Source organism: Equus caballus, chromosome 21 (assembly GCF_041296265.1).
Source record: "Equus caballus isolate H_3958 breed thoroughbred chromosome 21, TB-T2T, whole genome shotgun sequence".
Lineage (NCBI taxonomy): Eukaryota > Metazoa > Chordata > Mammalia > Perissodactyla > Equidae > Equus > Equus caballus.
The window spans coordinates 44,343,303-44,361,554 of record NC_091704.1 but is presented as its reverse complement, the minus strand read 5'-3'; the positions used below and the strand labels follow the sequence as shown (position 1 = coordinate 44,361,554).

The 18,252-nt window shown below is 39.2% G+C and overlaps 1 protein-coding gene across 21 annotated transcripts in view; it reads left to right on the top strand.

The window, feature by feature from the left end:
* Positions 1–18,252, top strand: part of SPEF2 (sperm flagellar 2) — a 176,273-nt gene that overhangs the window by 132,066 nt on the left and 25,955 nt on the right. For 16 of the 21 annotated variants that reach the window (XR_011430173.1, XM_070245930.1, XM_070245924.1 and 13 more), the window contains 10 exons: positions 1,074–1,202; positions 3,269–3,407; positions 6,004–6,233; positions 12,649–13,814; positions 13,930–14,159; positions 14,279–14,487; positions 14,583–14,706; positions 14,794–14,978; positions 17,072–17,178; positions 17,884–18,066. Coding sequence is in view for 19 of the 21 variants with exons in the window: in XM_070245930.1 (XP_070102031.1) it covers positions 1,074–1,202; positions 3,269–3,407; positions 6,004–6,233; positions 12,649–13,814; positions 13,930–14,159; positions 14,279–14,487; positions 14,583–14,706; positions 14,794–14,978; positions 17,072–17,178; positions 17,884–18,066 (2,702 nt within the window). In the remaining 2 variants the exon portion in view is untranslated. The remainder of the gene's footprint in view (positions 1–1,073; positions 1,203–3,268; positions 3,408–6,003; positions 6,234–12,648; positions 13,815–13,929; positions 14,160–14,278; positions 14,488–14,582; positions 14,707–14,793; positions 14,979–17,071; positions 17,179–17,883; positions 18,067–18,252) is intronic. The other 5 variants (XR_011430174.1, XM_001500071.6, XM_070245939.1 and 2 more) reach the window with 2 other exon arrangements.

Sequence of the window (18,252 nt, the reverse complement as noted above, 5' to 3'; positions counted from 1 at the left end):
AGCAGCATTTGAAGGCAATGCTTCAATTTACTTTAATGGAATAATTGGTTGAGTCCCGTCCCTTCATTTTACAGATGATAAAACAGAAATGCAGAGAGATTTAGCTCTGTTGCATCTGTAACTTATACATACATCTACTATTGTAATTACATCTTATTACAGTTTCTTTGTTCACGTTTATGTCTTCACAAGACATAACCCCTTGAGGTCAGAACTTCAAGAAAGATTTATTGAAGTACATAGAATCTTGCAAACTGGGCTGCAAGTGGAATCACACAGCCATTTCTAATGGGTAAATTCACAGACAAATACTGACATATTCTTCTTTTCTAATTCTCTTATGTAATCACTGAAGTACTTGTAGTTAAGTACTAGTTAAAAGATGATCAAGTTGCTTATAGATTCTCTACCGTCAGCTATATGTCAACCATATCTTGTTGAAGTTATTCTCTGGTCTTTTCTTGATGCGAACCTGGGAAACACTTGGCTAATACAAATAGCCCTGTGGAGTGGTCCTTCTGCAGGTGGCTAATTGCACGCATGGTATGTTGGGGTTTGCTAATTTCTGTCAGCAGACTCTGAATTTCACCCTCTTTGGAGTCTGTAAACATGCCTGCCCTTGCTGCACATCTCATTTTCCCTGTTGCATCACAAGGCAGGTATTTTTTTTAGGAATATTAGCCTTGAGCTAACATCTGTGGCAATCCTTCTCTATTTTACATGTGGGACACCTCCCGCAGCATTGCTTGATAAGTGGAGCGTAGGTCTGTGCCCAGGATCTGAACTGGCAAACCTGGGGCCCCTGAAGTGGAGCACACGAACCCAACTGTTATGCCACCGGGCCGGCCGCACGAAGAGGGTATTTTTATATGCATCTAGCCTAGATGCCACGTGAAGAATTCTCAAGGAAAGTCTGTCAATATTTCACCACTGTCAGGACCAGGGTTTCTCTTTTCCCAGGCAGTAGAGGCTTATAGCTCCACACATTTCACTTTGTACTCATTTTGTCCAACTTCCATGTGCATACACTTGTATGTTGGCAGTTTTCTCAGCATGTTATATTGCGCTTTCAGGAAAATCACCACCTACAGCAGAAGCCTCTCCTGTAATACTAACAGTAGAGGAGATGGCTGAAATGGAAAAGAGAAACAAACTGAGGCTCAAAATAAAAGAAGAACATCTTGCTGCTCTTCAATTTGAAGGTAACAGTTGGAAAGAACTAAGATGGTACTTTTCAGTGGAAAATGGACCAGTAGGCAAACAGCCCAGGGGCTGCTCAAACTGTGTCTATGAGAACACAAAGCTGACCAACTGAAACCTACATTCAGTGGGTTGTGTTCATGCGACCATATGAAGACTAGATTTGACAGCTGCCTGCTGGGATCTCAATAAAAGACAAGGAGAATTTGGAAAGGGTTAGGAGAGTACAAGCAGTAATTAAAATCTCAACAAATAGAAACAAACAGAATATTTTAGAGTTGGTGTGATTTTACAGGTTGAAAGAAGGCTTGGGGCTACCTACGTACGTGGTTTTATGTTACAACAAGAATAATTTAGGCCTCTCACGAGGAAAATAAACCCTGACTAAAGGCTAAAAGTCCCTGCAAGTGAGTTCTTGGGAGCACAGGCCATAGAAGAGCCAGGCATGGATCAATTGTGTTTACGGGCCTCCTTCTCTATAGACAGCAATGACTCTACAAGATATATTCTTCTTCGGGCTCTTCCAGTTATCTTATAATGTAGATCAAAATGGAATTTAAAAAGATAGGAAAATGAGCAAAAGTATCCTAACTGGTAAGAAACCATGGTCAATATACTAGGTGACAAAACCATAAAAATGCAGCATTGGCTAAGCTGGGACACATTAACTACTCAATGACCATTAGCTTTTAAGAATGCTTTCCACCCCTTGCTTCTCTCCTCTTCTCCTCTCCCTTCATCCTACTACCACCTGCTTCCATAATCCCAAGAGTAAAATCTAAAGGAAGTTGAACACAGGAAGATCTGTGGTATCAGGAAAGTTGGGACACATGCTTCCCCACCAGTGCCTGTCCCCACATCTGCTTTTGATAGTTTCCAGTAGACTTCATCTTTCAGTTCATTCAATACAGGATCCCTAGCACGGCTAATTTCCATCCTTCATACAATAAACATTTACTGAGTTTCCACTATGTGCCAGGTCCTGTAGTAGTCGTGGGAAACACACATCTACACAAACACAAAACAAACAAACACATGTAAAACTCAATCTAGAGGAAGAGAAATGCAAACAATCACCTATAATATGTTGTGATATTGGAGATGGGCATACAGGACACAGGCGGCATGGGAGAGTCATGAAAGACGTCCTAGTGGATGAACTAACACTTGAGCTAAAGTGGAAGAACGTGGAGGAATTTGCCTAGGGAACAAATCAGGGTGAGGAGGGAAGAGGATAACTAGGTGACCTGTGGTGAGTGGCTTGGGAATCTGAGGCATATTCTGGGCAGGAGTGACTAGGGAGATGGGGAGGCTACATCATGGAGGGTCATATAGGCTCTGCCAAGAAAGTTACATTTTCTCTTATGGCAACTGGGAGCCAGTGAAGAACTCTGTGCAGAAGATTGACTGTGATCGCATGTGCAGGTGAGACAGATTACTCTGGGGAGTGTGGAGGCAGATTTGGATTTAATGTGGGCAAAGGAACTTAGAGAAAATAGGATTGAGGTGATTTCAGTAGTTTAGGTGACAGATAATTAATGCCCAAACTAGGCCAGTAGCAATGGAAAAAGCAAAGAAGAAAGAGTGCAGAGAGTTTAGAGGTCAAATCCACAGACCTTACTGTGTGCCAGGTACAGCAATAGGCCCGGGACACACAGGCTTCACGCTACTTCTCCCAGTGCTGACGGAATAATGGCATTGCCATCCCAAGGTTCTCAAGCAGGGAGATCATCAAGAGACTTTGTACTTCCTCCTTTTGGAAATTCAGAAATTGTCTATTTGTGTTTTCCCATTCCAATTTACCAAAGAGCATATTGCTATGAAGTGCAATAAATGTAAACCTCAGTTATGGTTTTGGTTTAAATAAACTATCAAACGATTCTACCACACATTACCTTTTTTCCTTCTCAATGAGATAGATAAGGTATTAGTTATCCATATTGCTTATTAGATGTGTACCTAAATCTTCACAAATCGAAGCATGATTGGTTTAAAATTGAATTCGATTCATCAGAAAGTGTATGTACATATAATACATTAAAAAATCCTTATTTCTCTTTTTAAATAGAGATAGCCACACAGTTCCGACTTGAACTGATAAAGACAAAAGCATTGGCTTTCCTTGAGGAGTTAGTATTGAAGGCGGTTGACGTGTACAAACTCATGGAAAAGTGGCTTGGCGAGAGGTACTTGAAGGAAATGGCCAGGTAAAGTATTGCATAAATTTTTAAAAATATACTTTGTTAATTCCTGAAGACCCAAATTGACAGAGATTTTTAAGGTGTTTGCAAATGTAAATTACACTTACAAATAGAAATTTTGACCTTTTAGGAAATCATGTATACATTTGTATTGACTCTTTCTTTTCAAACAGTAAATCATGTATCAAAGTGTTCTATTACAGTATCCAGTTTTGCCCATCATTTATGAGTTTGGTTTTCATACTACTCAATGAGGACCTTAGTTTGTAAGGTAAGATTATAGGTAATTTTTAAATATTTTTTAGAAGTAAGGTAATGTTTCATATCTTTCTAATGCCAGACTTATTATTAGTTAAGGCCAATTAAGGGAAGACGAAGAGGTCATTCCCTAGAATGTTTTACCAGTTAGGCTGATTCCCTTGTAAGGGCAATACCAAGTTCTTTTCTGTTGGATTCCACAGACTTTCCAGCCTCTCATTGCTAGTGAGGGGCAGCGAATCTCATCCTCTTAATTTTCCCCTAAAAGACAAGAAGAGGCAGCCCGACAGGGTGGAAGTGGCTCTCAACTGAGTCAGAAGATGGGGAGTCCCTCATTGTCCACAAATCAGCAGCAGGCCTAATCCCTTTGGGCCCCATGGGCTTCATCTATAAAATGAAACACGCCAAGCAGGCTATTTCAGAGGATTCTGTGATACACTACAGTTTACAATAAACGTTTACTGAAAATTTAGAAGTTTCTACCTACGTAGAATACAAAGGGCAAGTATTCTCAGAAGCAACCACTGCCATCTAAAAGACAACTGTTTCTCTAATCCTTGTCCCATAAGGAAAGTTCTGTTGTAAACTCTTCACCCTAGTTGTTTATATCTGTTGCTCTATAATAAAACACACACACACACCCTCAGCCTGGTAACTTTAGTGCAGTAGTGCTTAAAATAGTTTTACTACTGGATAGCCAAGTCAGTTACTCTTCAGCATCATAGAGGAGTGATGTTCAATTCTGCTCTCTGCCTGTCACAAGAATGAAAACATATCTTCTTCATTCTTAGGATATGCAGCTCTCATCCACGTGGCCATCAAGTGTGAATGCTTCCTTTCTATCAGATGTACCTGTGTTTCTCAGAGTTATGTTGTGTTTATATGTATCGCTGACCTCTGAATCTAGCCACAAGAAGTTAAAACCTAGGACTGTTCAGCTTTACTTTCTGTTTTGGTTATTGCAAAAATTCCCAATGATTAAAAAAAAAAAATAGAGCTATCAGATCCCTTTGAACTTCCAATCCTGCTTTTCATTTTCCTGGCATTTTTTCCCCTCCCATTCTTGAGAAAGTTACTCTTGGTAACCTTCCACTAGATGGCGCACTTATTTTGATATCTTGGGGTCTCACTCTACAAAAGGAGCCCACTGGAATTGTACTCAGTAGCTATCCAATGTTCTTCTCCTCTGCCTGGCAACAGACACACACCATCAAGCATAAGCTAATTAAATAATACATACTATATGGACACTCACGAATATAGCATGCTAGAGTTGAATTTAAGGGTGTATTTTTAAAGAGAGCAACAAATACTATTTAAAAAAATCTTCAGTATATGACTATTTTGGTGTTCTTGAGTTGTCTAAGAGCAGATTAAATATGCATTTTTCTGCCATGTTCAATCTTTATTGCAAGATATAGACAAGATCCTCTCTATAATACATGATATTGTATTTATTCATGTACAAAACTTCCTTGGCCTTGAAAATAGCTTTTAATTAGGGCCATAACTATAATCCCTAGTACAGCTTAAACCCATGCCCTATGTGATTGAACATTAATAACCATCAAGTATAGAGTTGTGTGTTATTGGCTCCATTGCAAAGATAAGGAAACTCAGAGAGCTTAAGTAACTTACCCAAGGACCCATGACTAGAGTCTCTGGAATGAGAGAGAGCGCAGCTTCTAGGGTCCTTTCCAGTGCATCACAGAGCCTCCTAACTACTGCTGCTTATACTCCATGACTTAGCTAAGCATGGTCATTCTTCCTGAAGATAGCAAAGCAGTCAACAGATTATATCATCAGAGGCCATTCTGTCAGTTCTATCTTAGGTCACATCAGACTCCTTGATATATAGTTAGAGAAACACCACTCTTCTAGAAATCCATTAACAAATTTGATTCACTTTACAGTTTATCCTAATTTCAAATAAATGTGTTATTCTAATGGTTATATTTTTACAAGTTTTTCTGCCATATAACCTTATTCTGGTTCATTCTTGGCATGAAATGTATCTCTTGACATAATCTTGCATACATGGTAAAATATATTCTAATACTAATAAAATCATGTTTAATGAAATCTCTTTTGTTCAGCTTGGTATAAAATGTGTGACTATTAGTCTGAATGAGCATATATTTTGTTTCTAATTTATATTTATTTGTTTATACTCTGCCTGTTTACCAAATGGATTTGAGGGGAAATTAGAATTTTTAAACATGCAGATTGAATTGTCTAACTTAGCTATATAATGTGTTAACTTTGTGTGTATTTCTAATAAGCAAAACTATTAATCTAATAGTATCTTTAATGGGGATAACCCTATTCATTTTTCCACTTTCAGTGTGGAAAAATTAACTGAGGTAGCTCGCTATCACATTGAAACATCTACAAAAATTCAGAATGAACTGTATTTAAACCAAGAAGACTTCTTCATTAATGGCGACGTAAAAGTCTTTCCAGATCCCCCTCCTCCAATACGTCCTCCGCCTGTAGAAAAGGAAGAAAACGGCACCCTGACCATCGAACAGCTTGACAATCTTCGAGAGCAGTTCTTAGAAATAGCACCTAAAGGTAGGAAAATAATTATCATGAAAAGAGCACAAAAAAGATTGAGATTAACCAGGTTGGCAATCAGTTCCCCATGACTAAAACCAGCCCTCTGGGATCGCATGGCGTTAAAACGAGCCCTTGGTTTCTTCTAGTTTATCTCCTATGTGCTTCGTCCAACACAGATCTGAATTAAACAAAGAAGAGAAAAACAGTGACTAGTACTTTGGCAGTGTGGTGATCCTCAGTCCTGGGCGTTCTCTCCTGCCCTCCCCTGCCCCGCGCCAGCAAGTTAGTAAATTTCAGCATCACTCCATCTAGCAATTGAGAGACAGCCTTCGCGCATGCTTCTGGTTTACGTTTTATGTTGGGATTATGAGTTTGTGTTTCTGTCTCCCCCACTACTAGTCTGTGAAGGGAGGGCAGGCAGTAGAGAATTTTCCCTCAATGTTTCACAGACCAAGAGCAGAACCAAAAAAGCTGTTAACAAATATTTGCTTACTTGATTAATGGATCTGTTCACATGTATATGTACATGTTATTTTCTGCACATAAATTCTTTATTTCTTTCACGTTTTATCATTATGGCTCTGCAGCATTTGCACAGGCTTTTTTTTAAAAAAAAATTCAGGCTTTTTCTACTTCTAGATAATCTTCAATGAATTCCATCAATTGGCAGAACAAGTAATTCAAGCAGGTCTTGTAGGTTTATCATCTCCATTTTGTAGTCAGGATACTGAGTCACACAGCAGTTAAGAATTCACCTATGGTCATATATCATTCAGGATTCTTCAGATTTAAAGCTCTGGTCCCTTCTCACTTAACTAAGTTGGCTCTCACAAAGAAGTTTATTTTATCTTCCAACATCTCCTATTTACTGGAAAATCCTTATTTTTCCCTAGAGAATAGTCAACTGATTTTAGTCTAGTACTAATACAATTCCACTTTCATAATGGTTATATTTTATTTATTTTTTAAAAGTCCAGTATTTCCAGAAACCCACATGAAATGTCATTAGTCGAAATAGCCTTCAGTCTGAGGACTTCTGCGCTAAGCCCAGTGGATGGAATAGGTATGAACGCGTGTTCCTGGGTGAACCTACCCTGGCATGTGCTAGCTCATCTAATCAGCTTGAACGGGTTTATACCTCCAAGGTACGAAGGCACACACCACACCTGTGGAGGGACTCCGACTCAAGTTTGTCAGGAAGGAACTGTGAACATCAACAGGGACAAAGGAAGTCTCAATGTCATAAAGCCAGCCCGTGAAGTCCCTCCAGTCCTTCAGTCGGGCAGATTCGATCCTCGTCCCCATTGTGTGGGTTCCCGGTGCCCTTTACTATATTTCCTTCTTCAAAGTTGCTTTTGCTCTTCATTTTAGCCACGATTTTTTTTAATATAAAATAAAAAGATGTGTAAAAAGATTCTAAATATGAAATATAATTTGCCTTAATCCTCTACTAGGGTAACTGAAAGGAAATCCCAATTAGCAAGTCAAAACTAAAAGTGTTTTGGGGCGTTTGAGTAAGTGGAAGTAGACTTTGAAAATGATCAATCACTCATGATCCCTTTCAAAAGGGACCTTAATGTTCGTAATGATAACCATAGTACATTTTTGGATACAACCTTAAAACCAGAGTTTGCATTTCAACTAAAAGTTTAAAAATAAGTAACAAATAGCAGCTATAACTTGACATGTGTATGTCTTAAAAATTAACTCTAGAAACCCTTGGGACTAAAAGATGTCAACTGATACATTTATCAATTTTCAGAGTATGGTAGAAAGAGGAAGGAAAGGAGAAGTAAGAAAAGGAGGTGGGAAGGGAGAGAAGGAGGAAGACAGTTACGTTAAAAAAAAAAAGTAGATGTAAAAGGAAAACCACTTGCTCTAGGGACTGAGAGTGTGATTTGAAAAGGCAAGCAAAGAAGAAGAAAATATCAACTTCTATTTAGGTTCTTTGTGGAACAGAATACGAACTTTACAAAAGTGCTTGAGAATGCAAAGCAAAAGAGAGTCAGTGTGCAGTGAGGTTGGTCAGGGAAAATTCTGGGAACAATATCTTGGAGGTCGGAATTTAAGGAATTAAAGAGTGATTTGATGGCAAGGATACAGAGAAGATTTAAAGTTTAGAGAACCACCACCAGAAAAGGTGCAGGCCTGAGGCATGAGGACGGATGCGTGGGGAAAGCTTAGGAGACTCTGCTCTTCTTCTCCTTCCCCGAGTGCATGAACTGCAGGCAAACAGACCGGGAGGCCTTTTCTGCCTGGGGAACCACCTCCACCCGGTCACGCGGGTGAATGAACCCAGGTTTAAGAATAATGGTTGTAATTTACAAAGCTGTGTATTACTGTGGGATTCGAGGATCTTGATGGTTCAAAATGAATTATCATCTTTGATTTAAGCCCTTTTAGTTTGAACCCTTTTCTTTATTAGCTCAATTATACCATTTGAAAAAAATACATATATATATTGCATATGTTGCTTTTTAATGTGTAAAATACTTAGCACAGTGTTGGCTATTACAATAGAGGTAATATTCATTATTATTTTTGCTAATATTATAAAGGGAAGGAAAAAGTAGTAATCATTTTATTTTCTGCATCCCAGAGTCGCAGAAATAGAGGTTCTCCGACGACATCCTCAAGGTCAGGCAGCAAAGGTTGACATTGCCCCTCGCAGAGGAACTCTCATAATTATGCTTCTCCCCATCTCACTTGGCCCCCAAAAAGCATCCTCTGACTTTGGTCTTTCTTCCTCAGTTCTGCAGTTGTTCGCTGCCTTAACTGGTATGCGCCCATCCATCTTTGAAATGAAGCCTGTTATCATATTCCTTCCACGAACTGGAAAACAATCTTTTATAACAACTTCCATTGTATTTATCCTAGAACTCTACAATTTCAAAAGATGGTCTTTGTTGAAAAGATAACAGTTTTGAAAGTCCGGAACAACTGACTGAAAGTGGCGTATTTCTGAATGTGTGATCCTGCTGAACTTCCCGCTGGAACTTGAAAATTGCTATTATTTCTAAGCTAAGAAATAGGCACCTTTCCTATATTATTTCATATATGCCTGTGCAACCTGTGACGGCTAAGATGCAACTTTCAAGCTCACTAAAATATATTAAAATATGATAAAGAGATGGATTTTTTCCCTAGGACAAAAGCATAGGTATTTGCACGTAACAGTCATTATGTTACCAGGCACACATTTTTTAAATTTTTAGCAAATTTACAAGAGTGTTGATGTCATTAAGTTACAGTTTATAACTTTTAATTACACTGCATAAATAAAATTGAGGGAAATGGATAATCTTTGATTAAAATAAGTGACTGACCACTTTAAATAATTGTGAGTAGCTAGTATAAGGATATAAATGGAAAGAACTAAAGCTTAAGGAGTTTTCTGCTGAGTATTAGTTAACACACTTGAAAATTAAAAGTCTTGGGCCTGGCCCTGTGGCATAGTGGTTAAGTTCACGTGCTCTGCTTTGGTGGCCCAGGTTTTGCTGGTTCAGATCCTGGGTGTGGATCTACACACTGATCATCAGGCCATGCTGTGGCAGCATCCCACACAGAAGTGCTAGAGTGACTAGCAACTAGGATATACAGCTATGTACTGGGGCTTTGGGGAGAAAAAGAAAGGAAGATTGACAATAGATGTTAGCTCAGGGCCAATCTTCCTCACCAAAAGAAAAAAGGAAAAAAAAAAAGAAACTTAAAAGTCTTCCTTACAATAGTCCTTACTAAAGATAGTGTAAAATTGAAAATGCATCATTTACTGTACTGTTCATATTCAACACTCCTTTTCTGATCAAATTCTGCCACTATCTTTGGTAAAGATAGTAGTTAGACATAAAATACCATTTGTTGATATGATTATTACAAATGCATTAGGAAAAAAAAATGACCTTATGTGTGATAATCATACAAGATCATGCAAAATGCAATGGAAGAATTTTTCAGGCTAGCATTTTTCTTGCCCCCCAGCAAAGATCATACTTGAGAATCTTAGGAGCAGCGTAAGAGACAGTCAGTGAATCAGCAAGACAATTCTTTCCATTGACCGACCCAGGAAACATTCCCATGAGCATACTCCGCACCCAGACGGGATTGAATGAGTATTTTCTGAATTATAACAATAGCCAATACTGACATGGTGTCAGGCCCTATGAGTCAGGCCTCACGCTAGCATTTCCATGTTAATTCCCTTCTTACCCATGATTGGATGGGTAAGACGACCCATTCCTGGGTAAGAAGAGACAGACAGCTCTTTTCAAATCCACTTTTTGTTGAATGACTGTAGTACGATCTTGGGCAAGTTATTTAACCCTCTCTGTCTTACTTTCCTCACTTATAAAGTGGCATATTTGATGGGGTTGATAGGAGCATTAAAGTAATTAACATATATAAAGTGCTTAGAAAGTGGTACCTAGAATGTGCAAGTTTAATTGCAATCTAAGCCATTATCATTTAATTATATAATTATAGTAATATTATATAATATATAACATTATACAATACTGATACAGACTATTCTTACTATTATTCAAAATGTTAGCTCAGTATCCTGAAGGAGCACATACTCTAATAGGCAACTGCAGTATTACCTTAAAACACTTCCAGAAAAACATTGCAACACCTGGCAGAGTTAAACCATGAGGTATGTGGCTTCCAGGGACTGTAAGCATCCGAAACAAAAACGCTCATTTTTGTGTACCACAGGAAGCTCTGGGTAGGTACATCTTGTCTCTGGACATCAAGTGACAAGCACATCAGAAAACGTCCTTTCTCCAATGGAAGCAATTTGGAGTTTCTTGAAACTAGAACACTTTAGCAGTGTTCCTCTGTCCCCACTTAAACCATAAGAACTCCTTTTCCTTGTAAGCCCACCAGTACTCCATGTAATGCCTGTAGAGATTCAGTTCGTCGCTGTTTTGGCTTCTGCCAAGAGGCTTTCTGGAGAGAACACAGTCCAACAAATTCTGTACCCTCACATCTTCTTCAAGAGAGGCAGCATTTAGTTGTTCGAGCCCTGGAATGCTGTTCTAAAAGCTGACAAGGGCCGCTCCTATGAACCCCTCTTGGGGACCCTTAGATTTAGGGACGCGTCTCAGAGACAGGGCGTAAGTTCAGAACTCCAGGCCGTAGTGGCTAACTTGATCATTCAGCTACATGGTTTTTACAGGAATTCAAAGGAGGAAGTAATTATCACTGCCTGCGTGGGTTACCACAGGGGTTAGCCTGGAGGAAACTTCTGGATGGAACCTTTCGGGAAGAGAAGCAAGGGGAGGGTATTCCAGGCCCAGGGGAGAATAGAGTAGACATTAAAACTTTGAGGTTGCATGACGTATTTAGGGAACAGCAAACAGACCCACTGGGGCAAGAGGCAGGAGGTGAGGGCCACAAAGATCTTGTGGTAGAGTTGTGCTCTCAAGTGGCTCTCAGAGGACATGCAGGAGAGAATTAGCAAAAGCATTTAGAGCCAAAGGATGTAGGCATGGATGGGGGGGGACAAGACTGTGTCCAAGAGAGCAGCAGACGCTGCTCTGTCTCACTACATAACCTCGACTAACTGAGAGGCAGGAGGACAATGGCATCTGATGATCAATAGTGTCCAGAAGTTGTCGGAGTGAGATAGAAATGTGGTCTAGGCTCTCTGCCTTCAGGGCGAAACTGGTATTTTTTAAGACATTGTTTAACTTTAAATTTTTTGCCCTTTTGTCCAGATAAATATATATTCCCCCCTCTGACAAATAAATGTATGTCAAAAATTACAGCTTTGGGGGCGAGGGAAAGACGAGGCATGAGGCACAGCTCCTTTACAAGACCACCTGGGACGAGTCTCAAGGCCTGACGCCCTTTTGGTAACACATTGGCTCTACCACTGCCCAGGAAGGCGGGCTGGGGCAGCAGGGAAGACATGTCCAAGGCAAATCTTGTAGCCACACTGCCGTGCACGTCCTGTTATTCTTTTTTGTCACCATGGGAAGGGAATGGCAGCAAAAAGCAGCATCCCTCTTATACATGGAGAAACAGATTCTAGAGTGAGGAAGACCATAGCACCCTTTGCCCTTATGAGAAACCCATAATAGCGAAGTGTGTAAACATGGGGACTGTGGACTGCCTGCCAGTGATCCCCAACTCCACTACTTATGAGCACTGTGATATTGAACAAGTTAATTAACCTCTCTGTGCCCTAGGTATTTTATCCATAACATGGCAATAATAATAATTGGTCACTTTCTTAACTGTAAAATCAGGATAATGAATTATGAGGATTAAATGAATATAAAGCACTAACCAGAATGCCTGATAAGTAGTAAGGACTCAGTATAATTTTTTCCAGAAATAATGTTCAAATGTAGGGGTAAGAGATTAAGAAAAACGGAGGGTAGACATTGGTGATTACTTCAAATAACAATGTGGAGTTATTTTAAAGGCAGAGATCCTTCAGATGCTGTGAATCGAGTCACCGAAAAGCAGAAAAGGCCACAGAAGCTTGACCATTACCTTCCAGAGAGGAACAATCAATTTTTGAAAATTTGGCTAAAAAAATACCCTTGGCTTATATATGATGAGATACTAAATCTTATGTTCTGTGACCTGTGTCGTAAGCATGGAGTGAAGTCGAGGGGAAATCAAGTGAGTTTTTTTTATGGCACTGACAACTTTAGGACTGAATTTCTCCATGCACATCATCTCAGCGAGGCTCATGCCAGGGCTTCATTAATGGAAGCAACAAGTGGTTCTCCAGTGAACAGAGCCACCACGGAGCTGATGGTGAGGACTGTGAGCAAAGTAACCCTCGGGAGAGTAGAGAACTTATTCAGATCGTGTCACGCTATCGCCAAGACTGGACGTCCCCTCAAAGGTTTTATTTGGATGTGCAAGTTGGATGACATGAAGGGTGTTGATATTGGCCCAGTATTCAGAACTAACAAATCAGCAAGAACATTTACATATTTTATTGCTGAAGTGGAACGGAAAAATCTAAGAGATAAACTAGTAAAAAGTAAGTTTTTCTCCATCATCAGTGATGGAATCACAAACAATTCAGCCAAGGAAGCTGAACTTGTCTATGTGCAGTTTGCACATGCAGGAAGAGTGCATTGCCAAGTTGTCGGGGTACAAACAGTGGAAAAGAGGGATCCTCTGGCAATAAAAAATGCCATTGAGAAAACTCTGGAGAGGAATCTTCAACTTAGGCTGTCGAACCAAGACTGGACAAAGAAACTGGTTGGTTTTGGAAGTGGCGGTGCGCCTGGCTCAGAGAGAGAAAGCAATGGGGTGGCCCTGATTTTAAGAGAAATCCAGCCATGTGTGCTGACTGTGTATTGCTTTGCACATCATCTTGAACTATCTTACAAGGCACTGTTCCAGAGCATTCCCCTGTACAACAATGTGAGAGACCTTCTTTACAGCCTTTATCACTTCTATCATAATTCTCCTCCTCATAAAATTTCTCTGATAACTGCCTTCAAAGACCTTCGCCTCCGACCTGTGATGCCTTCTCAGGTAGGAGGCAGGAGGTGGCTTCAGGGATTACAGGCAGCCCTCCAGAACTTTCTCAAGGGATATCCTGCAATTGTCCAGCAACTGAATTCAGTAAGTAATTTTGAAATATCATACTATTTTAGTTTTTCAGAATAACAGAGAATACTTTTAATGAGCAATTTGAAATTATAATTTGGAGAAAAATAAACCGCCATTTCATTCTCAGCCTATGTTACAGGCAAATGAACGCGGAAGTGACACCAGTCATCAGAAAGCCAAAGAACTTCTAGAGTTACTTCTGCAAGCAGACATCGTTAAATTCATTCATTTCTTGGTGGATGTCATCAGTGTCCTTAGTATTCTGTCCCGAGTCAATCAGAACAGAAATTCTTCAATTGCTGATATATTTGCCACCTTACAGTCCACACTAGAAATACTCAGAATGTATCAAACAAGGTGAGGAGTTGGGGATGACCTCAGGATCTGTTAAACTAGACTGTTCAACTTGGGAAATCATTTGCCAGGTGCTTTTTCATTTAATTGTTGATTTGGGGGATTTTTTTTTTTCTCCCCAGACCAGGGCCAAAAGAACGTAGGGTGGATTCAGTCACACACTTTCATGGTAAGTGCCTCAGAGGAAAGGGAAACATTTCTGACGTGAGAAACACTGTTTTAACACATCTTATCAAGAGGCTGCGAGGCTGTTTCAGAGATGCCGGCCAAGATGTGGTGAAGGCAACCATGATTGGAAGCTTTAAGCTGTGGCCCACAAAGATAAATCAAGGTAACTATAAGCACTGACTCTGAATCCTTGTTCTTTGATTGTTTGTATGAGTGTCTTTCATGTATGTGACTTTTCCTCCTGTATATTGATTGCAGAATTTGGAGAAAAAGAAGTATCCATCCTGATTGCACATTATGAACCAGTATTGGAAGCTGCCAATGTGAAAATTGATGAAGTGGACACTGAATGGAGCATGTTGAAATTAGAGATTTATGCTAGGTAAGTGTAAGTAAACTAGTTGACGTTTATAAATATTTGGGTAAAACTTGAGTCTCAATCTTTTACATTTTTCAATTTCCCTTATAGATTTCAGAACATCCGCGAATTGACCTGGGATGTTGTGAATTCTGTTTACTTACCCAAGTATCCAAATATCTTGACACTAGTGGACCTCGTGCTGACCCTCCCTGCAAGTTCAGCTGAGGCGGAACGCGGCTTTAGTCAGATGAAACGCACCAAGTCACAGATGCATGCCAAGATCAAGGCTGATAGTATGACAGATCTGCTGATAATTCAGTTGAATTCTCCGGACATCAATAACTTTGACCCTAGGAAAGCTATCCATTTATGGAATACGAGAACACCATCTTCAACTGGTGACACAAGACCTAATTCAGATTGCTCATCAAACCCAGAAAGCCATTATGAAAGTGATTAGTAATGTGACAAATGTCAACTTTGTTATTGATCATATCAAAAAAAAGATTAGTTTCAAAAACCTGAAATTTAAAAGTACAACAGTCATCAGTCTTCACATCAAACACAAAAAGCATTTGGCATCTTCCAGACGTACAAACCGAAAATCCAAAGATTAGTTTTCTTGTAACTTTTTAATTCTATTTCTATATTCACACATTCTTTGGGTGGAAGTGTATAATTCTAAGCAATGGTGTTATTTTGATGTCATCTTTCTGGGTGTTATTGCTAAGGGTTGCCAGACTATGATCGTGGTCTGAGTTCCTTTAAGCCTGGCATAAAATTATTTTTCCTGGATAATTCTAAATGTTGGTTGCATTAGATAACTAACTAACTTAAGGCCAAATTGAAAGTTTCCTTTTGATCCATGAACAAAATTTGTAAGTTTATCTTTTTCTGCTACTGCATTGTATGTGAAGATCAAATCACTACATTTCTTGGTCAGTTAAGTAACATGGTCAAATATTATAGTGGTTTTCACATTTCACGTTAAGGTCCCCAGATAAGAAATTCCTGTGTAAACTGAAAGTATTGTCTTACAACACTTTGCTTACACCATAGCTATCAGAAACAGTGGAAATATTTTACAGCTGCACCAGAAGTTTTAAATGCTTTGAGCCTCTTCTTGGTTTCAGTAGAGTTTATTTATGGTTTCATCTTGAGGAACATGAAGGATGTATGCCTAACTTATCTGAAAAACAATGTGGTATTATATAAAGATCACTTTACTGAAATTGCTACTACCTGGGAAAGTGTTCTCACCTCTGTAGAACTGGATACTCAGATTTGATCAAAAAGGATAGAGAATTTATTTCTGAATAAGCTGCTGAATGGCCAATCATAGCAAAGAAAGAAAGATTCTGCTCTTGCTACTCAGGAAATTGCCTTCCAGATCTCAAAATTATTTATTTGGTTTGAACCAGTGAAATTTTAAAAGGATTATTGCATTTTCCTAAAGTTCAGAGGAAATGATAAAGTTCATGTTGGACTTTTAGAAATGCTAGAAATTTAGCTGTAAAAAGAAAAATTTGAGATGCTACGGCTGTGTTTCACTCTTCCTTTTCCTAAACAAAGAAGAATAGCTGTACACTCTGGACCTGAAAGATCCCTGCATACGTGTAAGAGTCTCTCCTAGCTCTGGAAGGTACCTCTGCCATGGGAGTTAGACACTTTTTAAGCAGATTCATTTGTTTTACTTTCCTGTTTCTTTTTTAATGCATGTGCATGCAATTGGAAATGAGAAACAGACTAAACAGATATGTCTTTTGGACAAGGTAAAGTAGATTAGTGTATAAGGACAAAGCATTTAAAAGGTTAATGACCTTTTATAAAATACTTCAGAATACACAGCCGATTAGATGATTATATTAGCCTTTCAAATCTGGTAATTTAACAATTAAAATCTCCCTACATTTATAAAAACAAATATATTCTGACCTAAAGAGCAAAATGAGGATAAACATGTTACCTTGATCACAGTGGTGATTTGCATGCATTTTGAAATACCTTTATCCCCTATTTACCAAAATTGTGCCCTACTGTACAAGAGGAAACGTTAGAGTACTTTTTGAAATTCAACCTATTCTGAGAAAAGATCAAAGAAGACTCCAAACTAAGACATAAAGTCTCAGTATTTTTCCCAATCTGGAATGATTTGTTACTCAGCCAAAAAAGACATTTTGACTGAGCCGAGAAAGAATAATGGAAGAACACCAGGAAATTGATGATTATTTTAATGTTTTCAAAATGTCTTCTGTTTCTCTAAAATTAGTTTAAAATAATATAAATAAAACGATTATACAAGTACCCATTATTTATTCTATTTTAGCAAAAGAAACAAATCCCTGTCCCATACTATAACTGAGAAATGTTTTTCATTGTATTGTAGGCATAATAGGAAATAAAGCATTTGCTGACATTCTGCTTGATTTGGTAACCCTGAACCTAGGAACAAACAACATCCCTAGTAGCTGGATGCACCTCACTCAAGCTGAGGTAAGTTTTAATTTTGTTTGGGTTTCAAAGCTTGGAGAATTCTTCTTATTTGATCCATAAGTCAACAGTTTTTAAATACCCAGTACTTGCACAGTATCTGACATTTAGTAGGCAACCAATAAAACTTGAATGAATGAACTTCAACTGAAGACACGTGGTATGTGCGTGCATAGGATTTGAAGAATGAGTGATGATGCCAAGTCAATGAAACCTTATGGAGACCATGAGGCGCAGCCCATTTGTATCTATTACTACCAAATGGAGTGATCCTAACTAGTAATAGTAGATGGTTCTGGCAGTTCTTTCTTTCCATCATATTCTGTTCCCTAAGAATGTATCAGAAAACAAAGTGGTTAGAGAGTGTTTTCCCATGGGCTGCAGAGCCCTTGCACAGCCACAGCTATAGTCTTTATCCCTCTTCTGTTGAAAAGGTACAAAGTCAACTAGAGTCACATGTGTACATCTATTGTGTAACAGTAAGAAAAAACACAAATCTCACGGAAGCAAAAAGTGAAACACTTTCTAGGTATTGTCTGGTGTGGGTTGGTTGGTATAGCCTGAGGGAACAAAAGTCAGAACTGGCTCTACTCGCCAGTCTAAAATCAGACTTCCTTCATCTAAATGTCTTACTAAGACACATGAGCAGGTAGAGCTTCATGATGGAGTCATACAAATGTTCTAATGGCATTTCCTGTTTTCTTCTAGTTGCAGGAGTTAACATCTTTATTAGTCGTAAACTCAGAGTTTGTGGACTGGAGGAAATTCTTGTTAGTAACCTCGCTGCCTTGGCCCATCCCCCTGGAAGAGGAGCTCCTCAAGACCCTGCAGAGGTTCAAGGCTGTGGATGACGAGCAGTTGGGCACCGTCACTTTCAAGCAATATATGCAGGTTGCTACCAGCACCTGGTGGCACTAATAATGTCAGAGTACTTTTGACCTAAGAAGGGTATTACTCACTGATGTTGTGATGCCAGGTCTCAGGCCAGTGTTCTGCCCATAGATTGCCCATATTTAGGCACCCAGAGGCAGCACAGGTGCTGTCAAAGTCTCAGGCAGAAGTCTGGCTTCCACCCTT